Source organism: Hevea brasiliensis, chromosome 8 (genome assembly GCF_030052815.1).
Source record: "Hevea brasiliensis isolate MT/VB/25A 57/8 chromosome 8, ASM3005281v1, whole genome shotgun sequence".
NCBI classification, from domain to species: Eukaryota; Viridiplantae; Streptophyta; class Magnoliopsida; order Malpighiales; family Euphorbiaceae; genus Hevea; species Hevea brasiliensis.
Window position 1 is genome coordinate 4001391 of NC_079500.1, and position 27781 is coordinate 4029171.

The window sequence follows — 27781 nt, forward strand, 5'->3', positions numbered from 1 at the left end:
GAGAGAGAGAAGAGGGAGGAAGAAGATGGAGGCTTGGGGTTGGTGGGATTTTGTCTTTTATCTCATATATATATATATATATATATATATATATATATATATATATATATATATATATATATATATATATTTGTACTTTAAATTTTAAATTGTCATAAGCTCTTTTTTTTCTTTTCTTTTCTTCTTCTTTTCTTTTCTTTTTCTTTTCTCTTCTTCTTCTTTCTAATTAAATTCATAAATTTTAATTTGTGTTAATTATTTTATTCTCTCAATTTTCATTATTTTTTCACTAATTAATTAAATTCTCTAAATTTTATTTTATTTTCTCTAAATTTTCTTTAACATCTTTAATTTTATTTTTTTACCTAAATAAACCTTAAATTTGGTCCCAAATTTATTTCCTATTTTTATTAAATTTTCTTAACATTTATTCCATCAATTTATGCCTCCTCACTATAGTTTAAGTGTAGTTTCAAATATTTTGACTGTCCAAACAGACATTAGTCGTCGGAATAGTAAAATGTACTGACTACCTATGGTGAGGGCGTTACAGCTTCAACCCCTAGAGTGCCTTCCTTTTTCTTGAACACCCATTTGCAACCTACCACTTTTTATCCCTTAGGCAATATTACAAGCTCCCAAGTCTGATTCTTGTGAAGAGATTCAATTCTTCACTCATAGCACCGACCCACTGATCTGCATCTGAACAAGAAATAGCTTCTCTATAATTGCTGGGTTCATGCACATCAACTGTGTCAGCAACTGACAAGGCAAACGCAACTAGATCTGCATATGCACACCTCTACGGTGGTCTAATCTGTCTTCTCTCTCTACCAGTTGCAATGCTATATGGTTCATGTTGCTGTTGCTCAGGTGCATCCTCTTGTTGATCAGGATCTTGCACCTCATCCTCTGAATCACTGGACTGGACTGTTGAAGTATCAATATCAAGCGCCACCTGTTCTCTGACACCGTGATCTGATTCTACTATTGACTTCTCCCTCTGACTATCCAATGAAGTAGACTAATTAAATGTCACATCCCTGCTGATAATTAATCCTAGAGACTTTGGATCATTGCACCAAAACCTGTAGCCATTCACTCTAGATGCATACCCTAGAAATATGCATTTTCTTGCCCTCGGCTCAAGCTTACCATCTCTCACATGAGCATAAGAAGGGCAACAAAATACTCTTAGCTGAGAGTAATCAGCGGGTGAACCGGACCAAATCTTAAAAGGAGTTTTGCACTCAATAGCTGTAGATGGAGATCTATTAACCATGAAACAGGCTGTATTAATTGCTTCAGCCCAGAAATCTTTTTCCAATCCTGAATGTGAGAGCATGCTTCGTGCTTTGTCAGAAAGCATTTTGTTCATGCGTTCTACAATACCATTCTATTGTGGTGTCCTTGTACAATTGCGATGTCTCACTATACCTTCATTGCTGCAGAATGCTTCGAACTCACGATTACAAAATTCCAACCCGTTATCAGTTCTAAGACGCTTGACCTTCTTTTCTGTCTGCTTCTCAATCATCGTCTTCCACTTTACAAATGTTGAAAATGTCTCATCTTTTGTTTTTAGAAAATACACCCACACCATCCGAGAATAATCATCAATCAACGTCATGAAGTACCTGGCACTGCTCTTAGAAGGGATTTTGTTAGGACACCATAGATCTGAGTGGATATAATCCATCGTTCCTTTGGTCTTGCGCACTACCTTTTTATCGAACTTCACCCTGGTCAATTTGCCAAACACACAGTATTCACAAAACTCCATAGATTCTGTTTTTTGCCCATCCAACAAATCCCGCTTGCTTAACACAAATAATCCTCTTTCGCTCATATGACCAAGAGGCATATACCATAATTGAGTCTGATTCTGATTATTGCTTCCAGATGCTACTGCAGCTTCCCCTGAAACTGTACTGCCCTAAAAAAAATATAATCCTGAAACCAAATTGCTCTTCATGAGTACCATAGTGCCCTTGCACACTTTGAGAACTCCATTCTCTGCATGGTATCTGAATCCATGAGAGCCAAGTGTCCTAAGAGAAATCAGGTTCCTCTTTAGTCCTGGAACATGCCAATACTCTATAGTTTTGACAACACCATCAAACATCCTCAATCCGATGTTACCAATTCCTTCAACAGATAATGCACGATCATTGCCCAAAAACACCTTGCCACTCATCTGTTTGTAAGTGACAAACCAGTTTCTGTGTGGACACATGTTATAAGTAACACCAGTATCAAGAATCCAGGAATTTTGTCAATGATCTGAACTCACGAATAAAATTTCTCCAGCACTATCATCACCATCAGAATCAATAAAACTATCAACCACATTCGTAAAACTTTCTGGTCGCTTTCCCTTTTTATTTTTCAACTTGGGACAGTCTCTCCTGTAGTGACCTTTCTCTCTACACTTAAAACAGTTGGCCTTTTTCATTCTTAACTTAGATCTGGCCTTAGATTTCTTCCTGCCAGAAGAACCCTCCCTTGAATGTGTTCTTCCCCTGCTCAGCAAACCTTCCCCCTCAAATCTTTCACTATTATCTGAAAATTTCTTTTTCAACTCCTTCGATTTTAGAGAATTACTAACATCATCTAGTGAAATACTATCTTTCCCATACAACAGAGTATCAACAAAAGTTTCATAGGAGGGTGGCAAAGAACATAACATAATAAGGGCCTGATCCTCACTATCAATTTCAATATTAATATTTTTCAGATCCATAATGATTGAATTGAATTCATCCAGATGCTCTTTAATGGGCGTACCATCGCTCATTCTCAGATTGTAAAGTCTTTTCTTCAGATACAGGCGGTTGGTCAACGATTTGGCAGAGTATAACTCCTATAATTTCTTCCATGCCGTATGCTGAGCTTTTACTGGCAATCTCGCGTAGGATGTTATCAGTTACGCTCATGAAAATCGCACTCAAGGCTCTCTCCTTTAGATCAGCCTTCTCCGCCTCTTTCATACATTCTGGAAAGTTATCCTCGATTGCCTTCCATAGACCTTGTAGGTTCAAGGAAGATTTAATTTTAATCTTCCACAGACTGAAACTTGATCCACCATCAAACTTCTCTATCTCATACTTCGTTGAAGACGACACCATCTGTAAACCCCAAGGTTTTGCGCACAAAGCTCTGATACCAGTTTGTTATAACAAGCACGCAACTCTAAAGCACACACATAAATTACACAGTCACACAGTATTGAAAAGATAAGGAGAATAACATAGGATTTAACGTGGTTCAACCATAAGGTCTACGTCCACGGGCAAGAAAAGAGAAAAAAAGTTTCACTATGATGAAAAGAGTAAGATACAATCAATCAGAACTCTCAAACTCTAACCCCAGTGTATTTCCCGAATATCTCACAACTCCACCACAAAGGGTAGAATATTACAATATTTATACTGGTTCATACCCTATCGGCCTGTGCCCTCTGCTACCACCACAGATCTCACTTTTTATCCCAATCGGATCGTAGCGCGAAACTTTTGAGTCGGGTCACAATTTGGATCCATGAAAAAATATATCCAAAATTCAAGCCACAAAAATAACACCAATCAATTTCATAAAAAGAACCAGCATAAGTGATCCATCAAACACTGCAACATCCATAAAGAGATATTTGTTAACCAAACAAATCTGGTACCTCCATTTCCCCAAACACCTCTTCTCCCAAAGCAAACGACACGATCACATCGCCTCCAACAGCCCCCTTTTGTCGCTTAGGGGCAACCCAATTACAAGCTCCGTTCAGAAAAGCAGACGTTGAGCACTCGAGGATGGCATATCTCATATCATTATGAACCATTCTCCAACACCTACTTCTCAAACTGTAAATCTCAACCAAAGGCGGAATCTCATAAAAGTTAAAATCACTATCTTGCAAATACACTACACTCACCAACTTAAAATCATCAGTAGTGGAATCAAAACCAAACCCAAGTGAGTGTATATAGGGTCCTTGTGAGGCAAACGTAACATTAGGACCAGGAATGGCAATAATCTTTCTAACACTAGGGTTCCATAAAGCAGCCCTATCAGTGTATTTGCCATAAACATCATCGGATAGACAAAAGACCCCATTATAAGTGCTCACTATATTAGCAAAACGCTTTAAGCCTTTAAACGCTTTAATCCGATGGACATTTTTCATTCTATCCTTTTCTTTGCGTCGCTCTGTTCCATTGAGCCATGGATCTACGGCTTTGAAAAATCTGGGCCTCGATAAGAGGTTCTTTGGGAAATCGCAAGCCCATCTGTTTAACTAATTGGACATTTGAGTCTTATCATTTTAATTTGATTCTATTTTCAAATTTCTTTTGCTGATTTTAAAAATATAATGGAATTTAGTTCTTTACCCTTATGAAAAGAAATTGAATAAGAAAAATAAAGAGAAAAGAAATGAGAGTAAATCTAATCTCTCCCATAAAATATTAAAATACGATAGAAACAATTTTTTTTGAAAAAAAAAATTATTATACTCTCATTTATGTTTAAAGATATTTAATAAATATAATATAAGTAATACATTTATTCTCCTATTTTTCTTTTTTTTACTCTATTTAGAATAAAAGAAAATTTAAAAGTTGATATTAAAATCTAATGCTAGAACTAAATTTGCAATCACAAAAACTCGATAAATGCTCCATTAAGCTTATGTACGATAGAGCCACAACCACTACTAGTTACGGTCCACACTAGCACATGAAGACCATTGATTTGAACATCCAGGTGCTGGAATTTGATACAATGTGTGCAGGAGAATCATGCTCCCCAGGACACCATTTGCTTCATTCTGCAGAAATTGACTCTCCCTGTGCTTCTTCCTTTGATTCTTCATTTGCTTTATCAATTACTATCCGCGAATTAGAACTAGGTGCAACCTCCTCTAAGATTTCATTTGCTTCGTTCAGTATCATAGGATTGTTGGCATTCTTCTTCCCTTCACTAATCTTCTGCAAGTCCTTGTCTACGCCATCAGGAGAAGAAGAAGGCTCCTTTGAAACTCCATTTGTGCCATCATCCTCCGAAGCTTCCTCCTCTGCAAATTCATTTGCTTCATCGAGTAAAACAAGACTCTCCACTAAAGTGTCCAAATAAAAGGAGCGTGTATTGCCTAAAATTTCTGTAGCCGAGATTTCTTCTGTCTTTGGATCATAGGAAACTAGCTCTCCATCCACTTTTGCCAGTAGAACCTTACCATTTTGCCTAAATGCAACTAACCTTCGTATCCATTCCAAATGTGAAATATTGAAAAGTTTGGTCCAAGATCCTGGAACACCATATTTTTTCATCATCCAAACTGAAAAACACCTTTCCGTAGTAAATTTCATAAAAGGAACCAGCAAAAGTGATCCATCAAACGCAGCAATATCCATAAAGATATATTTCTTAACCAGACAATCTGGTACCTCCATTTCTCCAAACACCTCTTCTCCCAAAGCAAAGGACACAATCACTTCGCTTATACCATCCTCCTTAGTGGCAACCCAATGACAAGCTCCATTCAGAAAAGCAGACGTTGAGCCCTCGTGCATGACATATTTCAGATTATTATCAACTTTTCTCCAACCCCTACTTCTCAAACTGTAAATCTCAACCAAAGGCGGAAACTCATTATAGTTAAGAGTACTATCTTTCAAATACACTTGTGGAAACCCATATATATTTATTATTTATTATTATTTTATTTTAATTAGCTAATAATAATTTAATATATTTATAAAAAATATATATTTTTTATTAGATGGTCTGCTTATTTATTTTTAGATATATATATATATATTATTTTGAAATTAAATATATATCTGCAATCTGAACAACCTAGTTCAATAATAACTCTTATCCCATCCTACACCTAATAGAACTCTTAAAATATATATATATACCCTAATCATCTCTTCTGCTAAACTTTGCTCTCAAAACCTGTTTGTCACCTCTTTTTTTTTCTATCAAATACTCTCAACATAGAATCCCTAAATTTTTACTTCTCTATGCATCACGTTCGATTCTGTTTTCAAGGTAAAATTCTCATTCTTTATTCAATAATGGGTGAATTTGATTTTATTTTCTTTCATTGATTTGTTACAACTACCCTAAAAATTTACTTCCTTGATTATTAGTATTGAATCGGATTGATCATAATTACTATTAAACAATAATCGATTATTATATATATATATCCTACCTCGTCCCGTTTTCGTCCCACAACCATGCGTCAGTTCTCGTTTTAATATATATATATATATATATATATATATATATATATATATATATATATATATATATATATATATATATATATAACTGTTCACTAAATCCGCACCATGCGTCAGCTCTCGTTTTAATATATATATATGTATATATAAAAGTTATTTTATTTTATTATTATTTAATATTTTTTTTTATATTTTGGGTATGTAGAAGATTCAAATATTCATTCTGTCAACTGAAATTGTCTCTTTTATTGAATCTAGCTATTATTTTGGAGGTTCCAGGTGAGTGGTAATTATAGTACATGACACCGTTTTTGTCCCTTTTAAAAATTTCTTAGCATTAAGTTTGTTATTAAATGAAATTTTAAATCAATATTTTAACAATGATTTTATATGTGATTTTCTATAGTTTTATTTTATTATTAAATTTTATTTCGATTTTGATTAAATAATTGATTTTGTCAACTATCTCTGCATTAGACCCATTAGGATTCCGGGAACAGGTCTTTAATGTATTTATATTGATTGATATTTGACTATAAAATTTACCGATGTGTTACTAAATTGATTTGAGATTGATTTGATTTTATTGAATTGATTTGAGATTGATTTGATTTTATTGAATTGATTTGAGATTGATTTGATTTTATTGACTCTCTGAAACTATTGAAATACACTATTGGAATTGCACTATCAGTTATTATTTGCTATCTGAAATTTTTTATTGATTTTGATTGATTTGTACAAATTAGTTTTCTGTTTTGAATTGGTACCTGTGCCCAGTATTTGTTTCTGTTATCTGGCCCCGCCGTGTGGACTATCACGGTATTAGGTTGCATTGTTGAGTCATGCATCATTGCAGTTTATGGTTTGCATTAGTATCATATGCATTGATATCTGTGAAGGAGGAGGAAAGTATCTGATATCTGGTAGCGCGCTTACCATCTGGCCTTTGGTGATGTGGGGTATCATCACCCTGGTGCACTGTACCATAAAATTTTTATTGAATGAATTTCTTTTATATATATGTTTTATGAAGTTATTTTATTAATGATTTTGACAGCATGAGCATGATTTTATTGAATAGAAAATTTATTGTGAAATTAATCAAGCGTCTGCCTGTTCCTATTCCATTGTGTGCTATAATTATCATTCACTGAGCATCTAGCTCAAACCACGTTTTCTGTTTCAGATCAGTAGAATTCTGCAGCTGATCCAAATATTCAGTCCATTTTCTGGAGAGGGACAACTTTGATTTGTTTTCATGGTATGCCCGAATTCATGTTTTCTCGGGCTAATAATTAGTTTAGTTTATTGAACAGTTTAAGTTTTTATTGAAATCTGTAGAGACTCCGCAGTTTACCTATGGGATATTTATGATGTTTATTCAGCATTTTATTTATTTGGATTTTGTCTATTTTTGGGATTAGTAAGTAACAATATATTTATTCAAGATATTCTGATAAGGCTTGCATGATTTAAGAATACTTAAATTATGCGCCGGTCACGGTTCAGAATTTTGGGTCGTGACAAAGTTGGTATCAGAGCTCGGTTAAGGTCTAGTAAACTTGCGGAGCATAGGATCCTTAACGTCTTTTCAGTTTATCATTGCTTCAGATATCTGCGTCCTTCGTACTTTTTCACCTGTCTTAATTTGGCTCACATTTTCAAATTTAATACTTGTTTATTAAAATGAATAAGTGCCTGAGTCTATTAGATGTAAGAGGAGAACTAAGGCCAAGGGTCTTAATGGTGCAAACCTTGATCCAACAAGGGAGGTACCACCTCAAACTATTAATCAGACATCTGAACAGACGCCTATGGATAAGACTGCGGCACAACCATTCCTTGTTTTCTCCATACTTTTTCATGAGATTTAGTACACTACCTACTTTGTTAGAGTATCCTTTATCTGTATCAACACCTATGGGTAATGCAATAGACACTGATATGGTGTTTAGGGGATGTATAGATCACATTGGAGATAGGGAATTAGTTGCAGATCTTGTTTCTTTGGATATGTTTGAGTTTAATGTGATTTTAGGCATGGACTAGTTAGCCACTTATCACATTTCATTGGATTGTCATAATAAAATTGTGTTCTTTAAAATTCACAGGGAGACAGAATTTCAATTTCAGGGAGATCGTAGTATAGCCTCTAGTAATCTTATCCCAGTAGTGAGTGCTAGACGATTATTGCGAAAGAGGTGTAAAGGGTATCTAGCTTATGTTAGAGATGTTTAGGTAGAAGGTGCAGGTTTGGAGAATGTTGCAGTGGTTAAGGAGTTTCCTGATGTGTTTCCAGAAGTTTATCAGGTTTACCCCCGGAGCGAGTGGTAGAGTTTGGTATAGACTTAGTTCCTGGAACTAAGCCCATATCTATGCCACCTTATCGTATGGCACCCACAGAACTTAAAGAGTTGAAGGAGCAACTACAGGACCTACTAGATAAGGAGTTTATTCGCCCTAGTGTTTCTCTATAGGGTGCTCCTGTGTTATTTGTACGGAAGAAAGATGGATCTTTGAGAATGTGCATTGATTATAGGCAATTGAATAAGGTAACTGTGCGTAATAAGTATCCTCTTCCACGCATAGATGACCTATTTGACCAACTTTAAGGTGCAAAGTATTTTTCCAAGATTGATCTTCGATCTGGGTATCATCAATTGAGGGTCAAGAAAGAAGACATACTCAAGACGGCATTTAGGACTAGGTATGGACACTATGAATTTCTTGTAATGTCTTTTGGTCTTACCAATGCTCCGGCCGCTTTTATGTATCTCATGAATAGAGTTTTCAAGCCTTTCTTAGATCAATTTGTTATAGTGTTCATCGATGACATTCTATTGTACTCAAAGAGTAAGGAGGAGCATGAGCAGCATTTGAGAATTGTCCTTTAGACCTTACGAGAATACAAGCTATATGCCAAGTTCTCAAAATGTGAGTTTTGGTTAGATAGTGTGGCTTTCCTAGGCCATACAGTATCTAAGGATGGGGTGTGCGTTGATAAGAAGAAAGTTGAGGCAGTGCTTCATTGGCCTAGACCCACAACTGTGTCAGAGATTCGTAGTTTCTTGGGTTTAGCAGGGTATTATAGACGGTTTGTTCAAGACTTTTCTCGTATTGCAGCACCTTTAACTAAGTTGACACAGAAGAATGTGAAATTTCAGTGGTCTGAGGCTTGTGAAAAAAAAAAAAAGTTTTCAAGAGCTTAAGACTCGTTTAACTACAACACCAGTGTTAGCCCTTCCATCTGGATCAGGGGGTTATGTAGTATATTGTGATGCTTCTAGGATTGGTTTAGGATGTGTTTTGATGCAACATGGATGGGTTATTGCATATGCTTCTCGTCAGTTGAAAAGGCATGAGCAGAATTATCCAACTCATGATTTGGAAATGGCTGCAGTAATTTTTGCTTTGAAAATCTGGAGACACTATCTGTATGGTGAGACTTGTGAAATCTTCACTGACCACAAAAGTCTCAAATATATTTTTGACCAACGTGATCTTAATCTTAGGCAAAGAAGATGGGTAGAATTGCTGAAGGATTATGATTGCACCATACAGTATCACCCTGGAAAAGCTAATGTAGTGGCTGATGCTCTAAGCAGGAAGTCTTCTGGTAGTTTAGCCCATATATCTACCAAGATGAGGCCTTTGATTGGTGAATTACATGAGTTGCTAGATCGGGGAGTAGAGTTTGAAATCATAGCTGGATCATTCTTAGCACATTTTCGAGTTAGGCCTATCTTGATTGATCGAATTAAGGCTGCTCAAAAGAAGGATTCTCAGCTGTGTGAGATTATAGATAATATTCATAAAAGCCAAGCTCAAGGATTCATGTTGAATGATGATGGAGTTCTTCGTTATGGCACTAGACTTTGTGTCCCCAATGTTGATGAGTTGAGAAGAGAAATCATGGAGGAGGCACACCATTCTGCTTACACAGTACACCCAGGTTCAATTAAGATGTACCGTGATTTAAGGGAGCACTATTGGTGGGGTGGCATGAAGAGAGATGTTGCAGACTTTGTTGCTAAATGTTTGACTTGTCAGCAGGTTAAGGCAGAACATCAGAGACCATCTGGGTTACTTCAGCCGTTGCCTATCCCTGAGTGGAAGTGGGAGCATATTGCCATGGACTTTGTTGTGGGTTTACCTAGTACACGAGGTGGTTACAATGCAATATGGGTGATAGTGGACAGATTGACAAAATCTGCTCATTTCCTTCCTGTGAAGACTACATATGACTTTGCTAAACTTGCACAGTTGTATATAAACAAGATTGTTAGTCTTCATGGAGTTCCAGTTTCCATTGTATCTGATCGTGGTACTCAGTTTACTTCTCGATTTTGGAAGAAATTCCAAGAAGCTTTAGGAACACGAGTAGACTTTAGTACTGCTTTTCACCCTCAGACGGATGGACAGTCAGAAAGGACCATACAGACATTAGAGGACATGCTTCGTGCATGCGTTATGGATTTTGGTAGCTGTTGGGATCATCATTTGCCTTTAGTAGAGTTTGCTTATAATAACAGTTATCAGGCAAGTATAGAGATGGCTCCATATGAGGCATTATATGGTCGAAAGTGTAGGTCACCGGTTTGTTGGGATGAAGTTGGAGAAAGAAGGCTTACTAGACCAGAGTTGATACAATTAACTTCAGAGAAGGTTCGACTAATTCGTGATCGACTTTTGACTGCTCAAAGTCGACAGAGAAGTTATGCTGACCCTAAGCGTAAAGATGTAGAATTTATGATTGGTGATCATGTATTTCTGAGAGTTTCCCCTATGAAAGGAATCATGAGATTTGGGAAGAAAGGGAAGCTTAGCCCTCGTTTTGTTGGTCCATTTGAAATTTTGGAGAGAATTGGGGCAGTTGCTTACCGTTTAGCCCTTCCACCTGGTTTTGCACATGTACATCCAGTTTTCCATATTTCTATGCTTAGGAAGTATGTACCAGATCCATCTTATGTTTTACAACCTCAAACCATGCAATTTAGGGATGATATGTCATATGAGGAGCAACCAGTAAAGATTTTAGATCGACAAATTAGGAAACTCCGATCTAAGGAAGTGGCTTTGGTCAAAGTCTTGTGGCATAATCACTCAAGTAGTGAGGCCACATGGGAGGCAGAATCTGAAATGCGAGCCAAATATCCTCACTTATTTGATTCTTCAGGTTAGAATTTTGTCTATTCAAATTCGGGGACCGAATTTTTTTTAAGGGGGGAAGTATGTGGAAACCCATATATATTTATTATTTATTATTATTTTATTTTAATTAGCTAATAATAATTTAATATATTTATAAAAAATATATATTTTTTATTAGATGGTCTGCTTATTTATTTTTAGATATATATATATATATTATTTTGAAATTAAATATATATCTGCAATCTGAACAACCTAGTTCAATAATAACTCTTATCCCATCCTACACCTAATAGAACTCTTAAAATCTATATATATACCCTAATCATCTCTTCTGCTAAACTTTGCTCTCAAAACCTGTTTGTCACCTCTTTTTTTTTTCTATCAAATACTCTCAACATAGAATCCCTAAATTTTTACTTCTCTATGCATCACGTTCGATTCTGTTTTCAAGGTAAAATTCTCATTCTTTATTCAATAATGGGTGAATTTGATTTTATTTTCTTTCATTGATTTGTTACAACTATCCTAAAAATTTACTTCCTTGATTATTAGTATTGAATCGGATTGATCATAATTACTATTAAACAATAATCGATTATTATATATATATATCCTACCTCGTCCCGTTTTCGTCCCACAACCATGCGTCAGTTCTCGTTTTAATATATATATATATATATATATATATATATATATATATATATATATATATATATATATATATGTTATCTATAACAGCCCAACGAGTCTGCTCTCTTTTTTATATATATATGTATATATAAAAGTTATTTTATTTTATTATTATTTAATATTTTTTTTTATATTTTGGGTATGTAGAAGATTCAAATATTCATTCTGTCAGCTGAAATTGTCTCTTTTATTGAATCTAGCTATTATTTTGGAGATTCCAGGTGAGTAGTAATTATAGTACATGGCACCGTTTTTGTCCCTTTTAAAAATTTCTTAGCATTAAGTTTGTTATTAAATGAAATTTTAAATCAATATTTTAACAATGATTTTATATGTGATTTTCTATAGTTTTATTTTATTATTAAATTTTATTTTGATTTTGATTAAATAATTGATTTTGTCAACTATCTCTGCATTAGACCCATTAGGATTCCGGGAACAGGTCTTTAATGTATTTATATTGATTGATATTTGACTATAAAATTTACCGATGTGTTACTGAATTGATTTGAGATTGATTTGATTTTATTGAATTGATTTGAGATTGATTTGATTTTATTGAATTGATTTGAGATTGATTTGATTTTATTGACTCTCTGAAACTATTGAAATACACTATTGGAATTGCACTATCAGTTATTATTTGCTATCTGAAATTTTTTATTGATTTTGATTGATTTGTACAAATTGGTTTTCTGTTTTGAATTGGTACCTGTGCCCAGTATCTGTTTCTGTTATCTGGCCCCGCCGTGTGGACTATCACGGTATTAGGTTGCATTGTTGAGTCATGCATCATTGCAGTTTATGGTTTGCATTAGTATCATATGCATTGATATCTGTGAAGGAGGAGGAAAGTATCTGATATCTGGTAGCGCGCTTACCATTTGGCCTTTGGTGATGTGGGGTATCATCACCCTGGTGCACTGTACCATAAAATTTTTATTGAATGAATTTCTTTTATATATATGTTTTATGAAGTTATTTTATTAATGATTTTGACAGCATGAGCATGATTTTATTGAATAGAAAATTTATTGTGAAATTAATCAAGCGTCTGCCTGTTCCTATTCCGTTGTGTGCTATAATTATCATTCACTGAGCATCTAGCTCAAACCACGTTTTCTCTGTCTGTTATCTGTTTCAGATCAGTAGAATTCTGCAGCTGATCCAAATATTCAGTCCATTTTCTGGAGAGGGACAACTTTGATTTGTTTTCATGGTATGCCCGAATTCATGTTTTCTCGGGCTAATAATTAGTTTAGTTTATTGAACAGTTTAAGTTTTTATTGAAATCTGTAGAGACTCCGCAGTTTACCTATGAGATATTTATGATGTTTATTCAGCATTTTATTTATTTGGATTTTGTCTATTTTTGGGATTAGTAAGTAACAATATATTTATTCAAGATATTCTGATAAGGCTTGCATGATTTAAGAATACTTAAATTATGCGCCGGTCAAGGTTCAGAATTTTGGGTCGTGACAACACTACTCTCACCAACTTATAATCATCAGTAGTGGAATCAAAACCAAACCCAAGTGAGTGAATAAAGGGTGCTTTTGAGGTATAGTTAACTTTAGGAAAATGAATTTTAACAATCTTTCTAACACTAGGGTTCCACAAAGCAGCTCTGTAAGTATTAATGCCACCAACATTATCAGATAGACAAAAGACCCCATTACAAGAACCCACTATATTAACAAAACGGTTAACGCCTTTAAATGGGCAGTCAAGTTCCTCGACAGGGTTTTCGGGGAAACCCTCATCTGGGTATAGAAAATAACGCTCATTATCTGACTCTGTGTCTGGTTCTGCGGTAGTGCTGTACCTAAAGATAAGTAGGCCACTGTTTCTTGGAGCGGTTTTCTCGAGATGGTGGGCTATGAAAGAAGGGTTGGTGATTAAAGAGTACCAAGATTTGGAAACGCACCTGCATTTGAGGAGTGATTTCACAGGCAATCTTGACAAAATTTCAGTAAGCAACTTTTGAGAAAGACGATCGGACATTTTTTCTTTTTTCTCAAGATGTGACATTTTGCTTCTTGTTCTTCTTGTTGCGTCTGCTTTGTTTTATGGAGCTATGGATCTCCTGGCTTTGAAACAATTGCAGAGCCTTAAGGCAGGCGCATTTAGTTTAACGAATGGAAATAAGGAAAATGAAATTTGGCGGGAACAGTTACCGTTGAGCTGGCAATGGGGTTAGGTACTTTTTGTATGATAAAAAAATGGAAGATCTTTCTTTGTATATTTTTAATACTTACAGTACTTTTTGTATGATAAAAAAATATAAGATTATTATTTTGTAATTGTATTTTAGTGAAAGTAATTATTAAAATTAATTATATTTTTATCTCATCCAGAAAATCCTTGAGGCCCACACGATCGATGAGTCCATCCTTGAAAGTATTCAGGCACTGGATGGCCTTATCAATTCACAATAACTGAGTGAACTTTCTGGGTCTAGTCTTTATGCATTGACAGAAATTGTTGGTGATGCCATATTGATGAAAAATTTTATCAATTTCCAAATAGGAATGATTGAGATTATGGATCTTGCTTGGACATTCTTTGAAACAGTATCTTATCAAGTTATGGCCAGACACAGATTCAGGCCACCTGCGAAAAGGAAGGGGCGCTGTCAAATTTTTATGTTTGTCTGGTTCAAGGTCAACCTTCTTTGATTTCTTTAGACTGAGGAAGTTTCTGAAGAGACTCAATGCCCATTGAGGTGATATTCTGAAGAGATTCAATGCCCAATGAGGTGATCTTTCTCTAGGCCAGGTGAATTTCTCCAGGACAGTCACCACTGTCCAGTTGGAGAAAATGGCCATGAGGAATGATAATGTATCGAGTCCTATGGTACCAAACAGCAGAGAATAAGTAAGCTCAACATCAAACTTGTCAAAAGCATACTTCTTTACCTGGAAATGGAAGATGGCAAGGGCTACCACGACTTAACTAAATGATATGAAGCGGAAAAACATGCCCACTTTGAATGAAAAATGACTACTTTCGTGTAGAGAACTTCATAGAAGAAGCTGAGCTCTACTGCTATTACTTTGAAAGCATCTTCTGCAGATATGCTATTGAAAAAGTTTCGGCTCTCATCGCGCTCCTTGAAGCTGAGGATGAGATCAACAATCAGTCCCTTGAAGATTTTGAAGAACTCGTAAGCATCCTCCACCACTTTGACATCGTCTAAGCCTCTTCTTTCCTGACGAATATCTGTAACCTCGGTTTCTCCTTCAGGTTCAGACGTTTTCTTTTTTCCGATTTCGTCTGGTTTCTCTTAATGTACCTCCGAAAGCTTGGCATAATTGACACCAGGATCCGGATTTTTGAGCATGGAATCTCTGAATTTATCCTTGCTCGCAAAATACAAAGAAGTAGTGCCCTCCAAATATTTGATTATCCCTGCCAGAAACAGGAGTACTGTTGGGATCATAACCCTGTTTCTGGGAAGTGTTTTAATGAACACTTAAACAGTAGCAACGGCCTCGGTTATGAAAGCAAGCGAGTGCCTGAGCCACAATTGGTTATCCTCAGTAGAAAAAGCAATGATAGTGTCCGGGCCACCAAGATGCACCAAAAGAAAAGGAGCCCTAAACGCCAAGAGATCACCATTTTCATAAGAGCCAAGATAATCATCAGAAGGGTTGCTTTGGCTGTTGAATATGGTTCCATTAAAACTTTAGCTCCTTTGTTTTTTTTTTTTTAATTTATTTATTCAAATCATCCTGATCTTCTCTTCATTTTTTTCTTACCCTGCTTTGTTTTTCTCCCCCCATGTTTATTTCCCTCTATAACCACACTTTTTTTTTCTTCTCTCATTCTATCTCTATTTTTTATCTTATGATAAATGCTATAAGTTGTATGTGTAAAAAGATTAATAAGTTGTCTTAGATCTCCAAGGAATAAAGATGACAATGCAGGAAAATCATTTGTCAATAGAAAATGCATAAAAATAATACTCAGAGAATTGAATGAAAATACTTAAATTGTTAAAAAATTTAAATTTAGTATTCATATAGCAAAATTTTCATTTTCATTTGAAAATATGTTTTCATAATATTGTATTTTTAAAAGGAGATAGCCCAACAAATTAATTTTATTCAAATAAAGAGATTATATAGTAATTTGACTAGTATTAAAATTCACTGACTAATAAAAAATTTGACAAAAATTTTACAGACTGATACATTTATTCATATATGCAAGTATCCATACATGCAATTAGCAGGACTAGAATATGTACGATACTGCTACTTCTGGTCGAAACTAGCACAAGAGACCATTTGCTTCATTGTGTAGAAATGGACACTCCCTGTGCTTCTTCCTTTGGTTCTCCATTTGCTTCATCAATTACTAGCTGTGAATTAGAACTAGAAGCAACATCCTCCAAGATTTCATTTGTGCTATTATCCTCAGAAGCTTCCACTTCAGTAAATTCATTTGTTTCATCGAGTAAAACAAGACTCTCCACAAAAGTATCCAAATAAAAGGAGTGTGCATTGCCCCAAATTTTTGTATCAAAGATTTCTTCTGTCTTTGGATCATAGAAAACTAGGTCTCCAAATGATTTTGCCAATAGAACCTTACCACTTTGCCTAAATGCAACTAACTTTCGTATCCATTTCAAATGTGAAATATCGAAAAGTTTGGTCCAAGATCCTGGAATGCCATATTATTTCATCATCCAAACTGTAAAATAGCCTTCTCCTGTCAATTTAATAGAAGCAACCAGCAAAAGTGATCCATCAAAAACTGCAACATCCATAAACTGGTATTTCTTAACCAAACAATCTGGTACCTCCATTTCCCCAAACACCTCTTCTCCCAAGGAAAACGACACAATCACATCCCGTACACCTGGCCCATAACCTCGCTTAGTGGCAACCCAATGACAAGCTCCATTCAGAAAAGCAGACGTTGAGCGCGCAGTGATGAAATATTTCAGATCTTTTTTAACCTTTCTCCAACCCCTACTTCTCAAACTGTATATCTCAACAAAAGGCCGAATCTCATCAAAGATAAAATGCGAATACACTATTCTCACAAGCTTATAATCATCAGTAGTGGAATCAAAGCCAAACCCAAGTGAGGGTATATAGGGTCCATATGAGGTAAACGTAAAATTAGGACAAGGAATGTTAACAATCTTTCTAACACTAGGGTTCCATAAAAAAGCTTTCTCAGCGTATTTGCCATAAACATCATCAGATAGACAAAAAACCCCATTGCAAGAACCCACTATATTAACAAAACGCTTTATGCCTTTAAATGGGCAATCAAGTTCTTCAACAGGGTTTGCAGGGAAAGACTCATCTGGGTACAGCAAATAACGCACATTTTCTTTAAATGGCCAAACAAGTTCTCTGGTGCTGTAACTAAAGAAAAGTAGGCCACTGTTCCTTGCAGCGTTTTTCTTGAGATGTTGGGCTATGAAAGAAGGGTCGGCGATCAAAGAGTACCAGGTCTTGGAAACGCATCTGCATTTGAGGAGTGATTTAACTGGCAATCTTGACAAAACTTCCGCGAGCAATTCTTGAGGAAGATGATCAGACATTTTTCTTTTTATTCTTCTTGCTGCGTCTGCTCTGTTTTATTGAGTTATGGATCTACTGGCTTTGAAAAAAAATACGGCCTCAGATAAGAGGTTGCTGAGAAGTAGCAAGCTCATTCAGTTTATCGAATTGGCGGGAACAGTTTATTGAGCTAGAGCGTCGAGCTGGCAATGTAGTTAGGCACCAGCTGTCTGTTTCTTTGTATATAAACAATAGACGATCGGGGAATTTACCGTAAGGGTGAGTTAGAAATAAAAATTACTAAAAATGGGTGCGGTATGAAAAATTTACGAGATCAGGGTGAGAAAAGTCAAGAGTCCTAAAAATGTTAGTATGCGTTTTAATGTTCAAAACGCTATTAATAATAGCGTTTTATGCGGATGGCATCCAAATTAAAAAAAAATAAAAAGAAAAAGCTGGACGCTACTATAAGTAGCGTCCAGCTTTTATTTTAATTTTTTTAATATTTTAAATAAAATATAAATATTTTTTTAATAAATAATATTATAATAATTAATATTATAATATATATTATTAAATATTATAATTTTATTTATTAAAATAATATTTATATTTTATTTAAAATATAAAATAAAATAATTAAAAATTAAAAAAAAATTAGATGCTACTTATAATAGCGTTTAATTTTTCTTAAACTTTTATTTATTTATTTTTATTTTTTATGTTATTAAATTTTAATTTAATTTTAAATTAAAAAATAATATTTATAATAAAAATATTATAATATATATTATTAAATATTATAATTTTATTTATTAAAATAATATTTATATTTTATTTAAAATATAAAATAAAATAATTAAAAATTAAAAGAAAAATTGGACGCTACTTACAGCAGCGTCCAATTTTTCTTAAATTTTTTAATTATTTTTTTTATTTTTTATTTTATTAAATTTTAATTTAATTGTAAATTAAAAAATAATATTTATAATAAAAATATTATAATATATATTATTAAATATTATAATTTTATTTATTAAAATAATATTTATATTTTATTTAAAATATAAAATAAAATAATTAAAAATTAAAAGAAAAATTGGACGCTACTATAGGTAGTGTCCAATTTTTCTTAAACTTTTTATTTATTTTTTTTATTTTTTATTTTATTAAATTTTAATTTAATTTTAAATTAAAAAATAATATTTTATAATAATAAAAATATTATAATGTATAATATTAAATATTATGATTTTATTTATTAAAATAATATTTTTAATCAAATAAAAAATTAAAATTATTTTTCAATTAAAAATTAAAATTAAATTACATTACAAATTTTTTATATTTTTTTAATTTAATTTTAAATTGAAAAATAATTTTTTATAATAAAAAATTATAATATATGATTTTAATTATTATACTATTATTTATTAAAATAATATTTATATTTTTATTTAAAATGTAAAAATTAAATAATTAAAATTTAAATAAGAAGCTGGACGCTACTTACAGTAGCGTCCAGGTTTTCATTTAAATTTTTTAATTTTTTTTATTATAATAATATTTTATATTTTTAATTTTTATTTAATTAAAATTTAATTTTAAATTAAAAAATAATTTTTTATAATAAAAATATTATAATATATATTATTAATTATTATAATATTATTTACTAAAATAATATTTATATTTTATTTAAAATATTAAAAAAATTAAAACAAAAGCTGGACGCTACTTATAGTAGCGTCCAGCTTTTTTTTATTTTATTTTTTTTTAATTTGGATGCCATCCGCACAAAACGCTATTATTAATAGCGTTTTGGACATTAAAACGCTACTGATACTAGCGTTTTTAGGGCTCTTGACTTTTCTCACCCTGATCTCGTAAATTTTTCATACCGCACCCATTTTTAGTAATTTTTATTTCTAACTCACCCTTGTACGGTAAATTCCCCTAGACGATCCTGGAATAGAGGCAGTTACTCTTTCGTTCTACACAAAATTTTTCGTCTTCAAATCCAAATCTATTTTCAAATTTCTTTTGCTGATTTTAAAAATATTATAGAATTTAGCATCCAGCAAGTCATCAGCAACATAAAGAACTTCTTTCAGTTCTATGAGCCAGTCCTTGACCTCATTATTCAAGGCAGACTTCTCCTCTGCATCAAGAAGAACAGCATGGATTGAGGAGACTCCTTTCTTGACTTTCTCGAGTTCATTCTTGACACCCCACAACAGCCAAATCTCTTGGAGAAAGATAGTATCCAGTTTGTTAATGATGTCTCCAGCAAAATTGAAGAGAACCATTTCAGTCATTTTTGGAAAAAAGGATAGACGGATGTGTTTTGTGACTGCAAAAAGAGATACAGCAAGAAATGGCCTATTCAGATGAATTTGATTATTCATTTATTATAATATTATCAAAATTTATTTACATTATATTATAATATAATTTAATTTTAAAATTAAATAAACAAATATTTTATATACAAATATTTTATTAAAATTAATAAAAAAATAATTTTAAAATTTATTAAAATTAATGTAAATAATTTATTTAAATTATCAGAGAAAAATAAAATTTTTAAAGTGAATATAATAACAAATACTAATAAAAATTTATAGTGTAATTATAAAATTAAATGAGTTCATACTAACTAATACACTATTTTCAATTGAAATTGCCATCTCCTTTCCACGCTTCAAATTCCCTAGGTTTTTCAAATGATCCAAAGCTATCTTCCGGGAGCTGGTTTTCATCAATATCGGTGAAGACATTGATAGAGTTTGATGGGGAATTAGCAACAGAAAGCTTCCATGACATTGAGATCCCATTGGAGCTTCTTGAACATGGTGGATTTGAGACCCCATTGTCGACCTGATTGAAAATGATTCTTATGGTTTGTGCACATCCTGCTGCACTACTTGCAGTTTTTGTCAAATGAATAATTAAAAAAATCAATGTGGAAAAGCATATTTCCATTGTTCCACACAGGAGCTAGTTAGTGCATATTAGGTAAGACGCATTTACTTTTTTTTCTTAAAATTATTATAAAATTTAACTCTGTTTGGTGATCACTTATAATGCAGCGTTTAGTAATTTAATTTAGTCAAAATATTATTTAATTTAGTCAAAATATTATCTACATGTTGAGAAAGTGTTTTATGAAATATTACCCTTACGACTATACTAAAATATATACAGTGACTATGGAGGGACGGAATGTGAGGCTTCTTTCTCTTTTCAATTGTCATTCAATAACTATGAGACAATGGCAATGGTAAGGGCCAAGATTTATCATTTTAATTAAGTTTAATGGAAAAAAAATTAATTTTTTTAGCAATGTTAATTTAATTTCAAAATTTTATTTTATTGATAATTAACTATTAAAATTAATTTACATTATGTTTTTAACGGTTTATCTCTCCAATTTTAACAATTGATTTCTCTAATTTCAAATTGTAGTTATAATTATTATTGCAGTCCATGAAAATTTATTGTGGATATGAACTTGCAAAAAATAAAATAAATGAGCTATAAGTTCACCAGGTATGGACCCGGTAAGATCATTCGACGCTTAAGTTATAGCTGATATGAGTGAATAGTATATTGGATTGATTAAGGAGAAAGAATATAACCCTATAGATGATATGATCTCTTTACATAGGATACAAACAATAGTTGATTATAATAAGTCAACTATATAATTATATGGATATTATTAGTTAGTATAATTATAGGATCACATTTTTATTTATAGTGCATAATTATAGACATTGTTATATTTGACAATCCTACTAAGATTGCTTATCTTTAATCAAGATTCTTTTATTTTATCGAATGGGTCTTACAGTGATTGAACTAATTGAACGAATCTCATGATTGAACTATTAAATATCATTAGATTCATGGGTTATCTAAAAACTCGAGTTATTGAATTAATTATATTTATTTTGAGGAGTTATATCAATTATAAAAAAATAAAATTATTAAATTCGATATGAAAATTGATTCGGGATGGCTCAATGATTTAACTATAGTGGATCAACAGTTTATATAGTAAATCGTTAAAAAATTTAATTAAATATATATTAATTAAAAAATAATTAATTATAAAACATATAAAATAAATAAATAAATATAATCAATAAAATTTTAATTATTTATAATCAAACTTTTAACATTTATTAAATTATATATTATTTTTAAATTTTAAATAAAAATATTTAAATAATATAATACATAAAAAAATTTATAAATGTGTAAATATATTTTTAATATCTATTAAATATTAAGATATGTTAAAAAATAAATAAACATATTACTTTATAAAATATATTTTATATATATATATATATATATATATATATATATATATATATATATATATATATTAAAACAAAAAACATATAACTTTCAACCTTTGAGTTCAATTCTCCTTATAAATATTAAAAAAAAAAAATACTTCTATTAATTAATCGAATTGATTGAATGGCCTGGGTCACATTGAATATTTTCTTATCTAATTTAACTATAAATTTAAATTAATTTAAAGTTCAATTCACTAATTCATCAATTCGAATAATAGATTTAATTTGTATTTAATAATTATTAAAAAAAATAAAAAATTTCAATTTCTTTTACCACTATACCTTTTAAGTATCATAAATTTGTTCCTAATCTATTAATCTATAATTAGTAGGGCAATTTTTAAATGAGTAAATTACAAAAAAGTGCCATGTGATTTAACCTTATTTTCGTTTCAAGGTCTATAGTTCACTTTGTGATAAAGCAGTATTTTATAGTTTCGCACTATTATCAAAATGTAACTTTCCTTCTCTCTTCCGTTAGTTGCTATTGATGTAGACATTATTGACCGACATGGACGTCTCTTAGTGGTTGATGTAGATTAAAATAATATTATTTAATTTTCAAAATTTTAATATTATTTTTTAAATATTTTCACATTAAAAAAAAAATAAGTGATCTTATTTAGCCTAGCCAAAGTGGAAATTGAGAAAAGTTTATTCTCCTCAAATAACATTCTCATCCAAATTATGAGTGAATAATCTCAATTTTGTGAAATTGATCAAGGGTTAGAGATTGAATTAGTTGTTCAAACAACTTTTAATCTTTTTCTTTTCTTTTCTTAATTTTTATTCATTTATAAATAAAATAAATTTATTAAATAATATTATTTTAATCCATGTCAACCCTTAAAAACCATTTACATCAATCATTATTGTCCACGTCAATAGTAACTAATAGAAGAGAGACGAAAAGTTACGTTTTGATAAAGGTGCAAAATTATAGGTACCACTTTATCATAAAATGAACCACAGATCTTAAAGTAAAAATGAGTAAAACCACATTATATTTTTTGATAATTTCTCCTAATATAGAAATTAAATATAAAAGATACATGTTTAGAGTTATATAAGAAACACCATTTGTTAAAACAAAAAGAAAAAAAGTCATCCTATGATATTTTTGGAAAACCCCTCTAGTGGTTTGGAATGGATTTCATAGTGGCAGACTGATCCACAATAAAAAATAATTAATAAACCATTGAAATAAAATTCTGAGAGCCAAAAAAGGGTTATTGTTAATGGGTTAAAGCTTCTATCCTCCCATTAACACGCCACTCTTATCATTACCAAACCTTATAAGGACACGTTCGCCACTTTATCATCAGGAAACTGAACAAACGCACTTTATCCTGATTATTTATTGGGTGTTACTCAATTTGAAGGAATTTTTATTTGTTACAATTGTTATATAGTACACTACAACCATTATAAGGACACTACAACCATTATTAAGAGTTAAAAATTATTTAATACATTTAATCAACTTTAAATCCCTCCATTTTGGTTCATGAATATATATTTGGTTCGATAAATTTACAGAGAAAGAAAAGTGCGGTTGGCAGGATTCAAGTCTCCCAGTGAGTGGGAATGTTCAACAGATAATAATTGATTCCAATTTTCCTTTCACATACATCTTTAAAATGATACTTCGATCCATTTCCAGTATTCTAACAAGTAATTTTTGTTTGAAAAAAATCCAAATTCTCTGCAATTAATCTATAGAGATGTTTCCATTTCTTTGGATTGTTCTTCTTCTCAACTGTTTGATAAGAGGAGAATTCTTTTTTTGTGCACAAGCTCAGCTTGTGGACTGCCATACTTCTGACAGAGAAGCTCTTCTTGATTTTATAAAGGGTCTTGAAAATTCTGAGAAACAACTCTCTTCATGGAAAGGAAGCAACTGCTGTCAATGGTTTGGAATAGCTTGTGACAATATCACTGGAGCTGTAACCAAAGTTGATCTCCACAGCACGTCAGGTTTGTTGAACTTGAGCGGAGAGATTAGATCTTCACTCACAAAACTCAAGTCCTTGACATATCTGGACTTGAGTTCTAACTCATTCACTGGCACAATTCCTGATTTCTTACCCTTCCTGGAGAACTTGCAATATCTAAACCTATCATATGCTGGGTTTAGTGGTGCAATTCCTCCAAATCTTGGAAACCTCTCTAGCTTGAAGTTTCTTGATGTCTCTTCTCCTAGTTTAAATGTTGATAATCTTGAATGGATGAGTGGTCTTCTCTCATTAAAATATTTGGCCATGGATGGTGTAGATCTTTCAAAGGCAGGAGTAGGATGGGTTGATGCATTAAACAAGCTTCCATTCTTGACTGTGTTGCATTTATCTTCATGCCATTTATCCAGTCTCAACTATTCTCTTCCTTTGGTCAATTTTAGCTCACTTGCTGTCCTAAACCTTAGTAACAACTACATCAAATCCAAGTTTCCAAATTGGCTGGTGAATATCAGTAGCCTTGTTTCAGTTGATATCAGCTATAACAGGCTACATGGAAGGATTCCACTCGGTTTTAGTGAACTGCCAAATTTGCAATCATTGGATCTTGGTTATAATCAAGATCTCTCTGCAAGTTGCTTCCAACTGTTGAGAAGAAGGTGGGGAAAAATACAAGTTCTTGATCTATCTATGACCAAATTACATGGAAGAATTCCTGCTGCCCTTGGAAATATAACTTCTCTTATTTATCTTGATTTATCAAAAAATGATGTTCGGAGTAGTATTCCAAGCTCCATTGGTAGGCTTTCTAACTTACAATTTATTGATTTGTCCTGTAATAATCTGACAGGAGGTTTACCAGAATTTCTTGAAGAAGAAACAGCAAACTGCCCTTCCAAAAGTCCTTTGCCTAATTTGAAGAACTTCAAATCCAGTTACAGCAATTTAACTGGTAAGTTGCCAAATTGGATAGGCAATCTTAAAAATCTAGTTGTCCTCGATTTGAGTTATAACTTGCTTCAAGGTCCCATCCCCCGTTCTTTCGAAAATTTGCGGCAGTTGTCTGAACTCAGACTTGGATCAAATAAGCTAAATGGTAGTCTCCCAAAAGGCTTGGGAAAGCTCTCTGCATTGACTCATCTTGATGTTTCCATTAATCAACTGGCCGGTGTTATCACAGAAGCACATTTTTCAGGCCTAAGTAAATTGAAGCAATTGATTCTTTTGAGAAACTCCTTCATCTTGAAAGTCAATTCCAGTTGGATCCCTCCATTTCAGCTCTGTACCTTGGTTATGGGTTCATGCAATCTAGGTCCATCCTTCCCTGCTTGGCTCAGATCTCAAAAAGAGATTGTCATTCTAGATTTCTCAAATGCTAGTATTTCAGGTTCCATTCCAAACTGGTTTTGGGACATGTCAAGCACTCTAAGTTATTTGAATGTTTCTTTGAATCACTTGAAGGGTCATTTACCAAATCCATTAAATATATCTCCCTCTGCAACCAGTGCTGATTTGAGCTCCAACCTCTTTCAAGGGTCCATTCCTCTTCCTCTTCCTCTTCCAAATGTCTCAATCCAAGTGCTTGATCTTTCCAATAATCAATTCTCTGGTTCTATCCCAAACAAGATTGGTAAAATCCTTTCACATTTGCAATTCCTCTCTCTTTCCAATAACCAGCTGGCTGGTCATGTCCCAGCCTCTATTGGAGAGATATCGACTCTTCAAATCCTTGATCTTTCAAGGAATGGTTTGATAGGAAGCATTCCTTTGAATATCGGGAATTGTTCTAACCTCACTGTTCTAGACCTTCAAAATAATAATTTGTTTGGTGAGATTTCAAAATCCTTGGGTTGGCTTCATTGGCTTCAAATACTTCACCTCAGCAATAACAGATTCTCAGGAGAAATCCCATCATCTCTCCAGGAATTGAAGGAATTAGAAACTCTAGACCTTGGAAACAACAGTTTGACAGGAAATATTCCGTCATGGATAGGAGGAGCTTTTCCACGTCTCAGAATACTTAGCCTGAGGTCAAATTCCTTTTCAGGAGAAATTCCCTCTAGACATTCAAATTTGAGTTCTCTACAAGTTCTGGATCTAGCAGGAAACAAGTTGAATGGCAGAATTCCTTCTAGCTTTGGTGCTTTTAAAGCCATGGCTCAACAACATGTAAACCATTATTTGACATATGGAGACCCTGACAGGCGCTACTACCAAGAAAACATAGTTGTGAGCATAAATGGGCAAACTCAAAAATATTCCAAGACTCTTTCACTCCTGACTACCATAGATCTTTCTGGAAATAATCTACATGGTGAGCTTCCTGAAGAACTAACGAACCTGGTTGGTCTTCTAGTTTTGAACCTGTCAAGAAACAACATCAGTGGCCAGATTCCACACAGCATTTCAGAAATGCATCAGTTGTTATCTCTTGATCTGTCAGGCAATAATCTTTCAGGTCCAATTCCTTCAAGCCTCTCTTCATTGACTTTTCTGGAATATTTGAACTTGTCCAACAACAACTTATGTGGTGCAATCCCATATACAAATCAGATGTCAACTTTTAATGAATCCTCCTTTGATGGGAACCCATGTCTATGTGGAAATCCCCTTGTTGTGAAGTGCTCGCATAACAATAATAATTCTGACAATGGAGGGACCAGTAACCATTCAGACTACAATGGGTTGATTGATAACTGGTTTTACTTGAGCATTGGGTTGGGATATGCAGCAGGTTTACTGCTTCCATATTTGTTATTTGCAGTGAGAAGATCTTGGGGTGGTGTATACTTTGCTGTTGTGGATAGGATCGTAAACAAATTGTCAAATGCACCTGCTCTTGTGGATAGGATTGTACACAGATTGTCAAGTGCATCAAGCAGAATAGCAACAAGAACAAGAACTCAGTGCAGTTGCTGAGTTCTCTTTCCTCTTCCAGGTTCTTGTAAAAAATTTTGCCACTGCTGTCAGTTTAAAGTTGTTTGAAGTTAAAAATTCACTTGTTTTCACATAGATGGCTTGTAAAGATATATAAAATGAGACATGGGTTAGCTTCTGCATTCCCATCAATCTTTCAGAGTACAGTCTTGACATAAAAAAAGGGTCTCAAAGATTCTGAGAATTAACCTGCTTCCTTCATGGCAAGGAAGCAGGCACCTACAGAGGAGAAAAGTTCAATTTAATATGCATAAGGTTTATGAGATGATTGTAGTTCTTGAGTTTGTTCTTTTAAGGTTGATTTCTGAGTAGAAACTGTTTCAAATTGTTGCTCTAACATAACCTCCGATATAAAACTGTTTCAAATTGTTGCTCAAACTGTTTCAAATTGTTGCTCAAACTGTTTCAGCCATTGGCCTTATGATCCAGAATAACAAGACATCAGCCCAAACTAGGAGTCGTTTGGTAAAACTACTTGCCGTTCGTATGAAATGATCGGACAGTTATTGAAATACAGCGATATCATTAGCCTGTCTTTACTTAAACGACCTGCCGTCTATCAGTGATTGCTCCTTCCCTGGACAGGGTATGCAAACAGTCGGTTCAGTTGGAACCGAACTGATAAAACTGAAAATCAAAAATAAGAATTTTGACAGCTAAACTAAATCGATCACTAAAGGATAATTGAACCGAACTAAATCGATAAAATATTTGTTCGATTTGACTTTAAACCGATCAAATGAAATTTTGTAAGATTTCATATTTTTAATAATTAAATCTCAATAATAAAACATAAAAAAAATTAGAAATCAGAACTAAAAAAATCTTAGGATATATATATATATATATATATATATATATATATATATATAATTTGATTCAGTTCGATTTTTTTATTT

At 32.9% G+C, this 27781-nt stretch overlaps 2 protein-coding genes and 1 pseudogene across 2 annotated transcripts; 1 reads left to right on the plus strand and 2 right to left on the minus strand.

Moving 5' to 3' along the window:
* Positions 1-4817: 4817 nt before the first annotated feature.
* On the minus strand, positions 4818-14099 carry LOC131182441 (F-box protein CPR1-like). The gene is made up of 2 exons (XM_058151994.1): positions 13576-14099; positions 4818-5658 (listed from the first exon to the last, which is right to left on the minus strand). Exons 1-2 carry the CDS (start codon positions 14097-14099, stop codon positions 4818-4820), a joined length of 1365 nt encoding a protein of 454 aa, XP_058007977.1.
* Positions 14100-16346: 2247 nt separating this feature from the next.
* Positions 16347-17661, minus strand: LOC110673655 (F-box protein CPR1-like; annotated as a pseudogene).
* Positions 17662-23714: 6053 nt separating this feature from the next.
* On the plus strand, positions 23715-26907 carry LOC131182445 (receptor-like protein EIX2). Its single transcript, XM_058151998.1, has one exon. The coding sequence runs from the start codon at positions 23715-23717 to the stop codon at positions 26862-26864; it is 3150 nt and encodes a 1049-aa protein (XP_058007981.1). The 3' UTR covers positions 26865-26907.
* Positions 26908-27781: the final 874 nt, after the last annotated feature.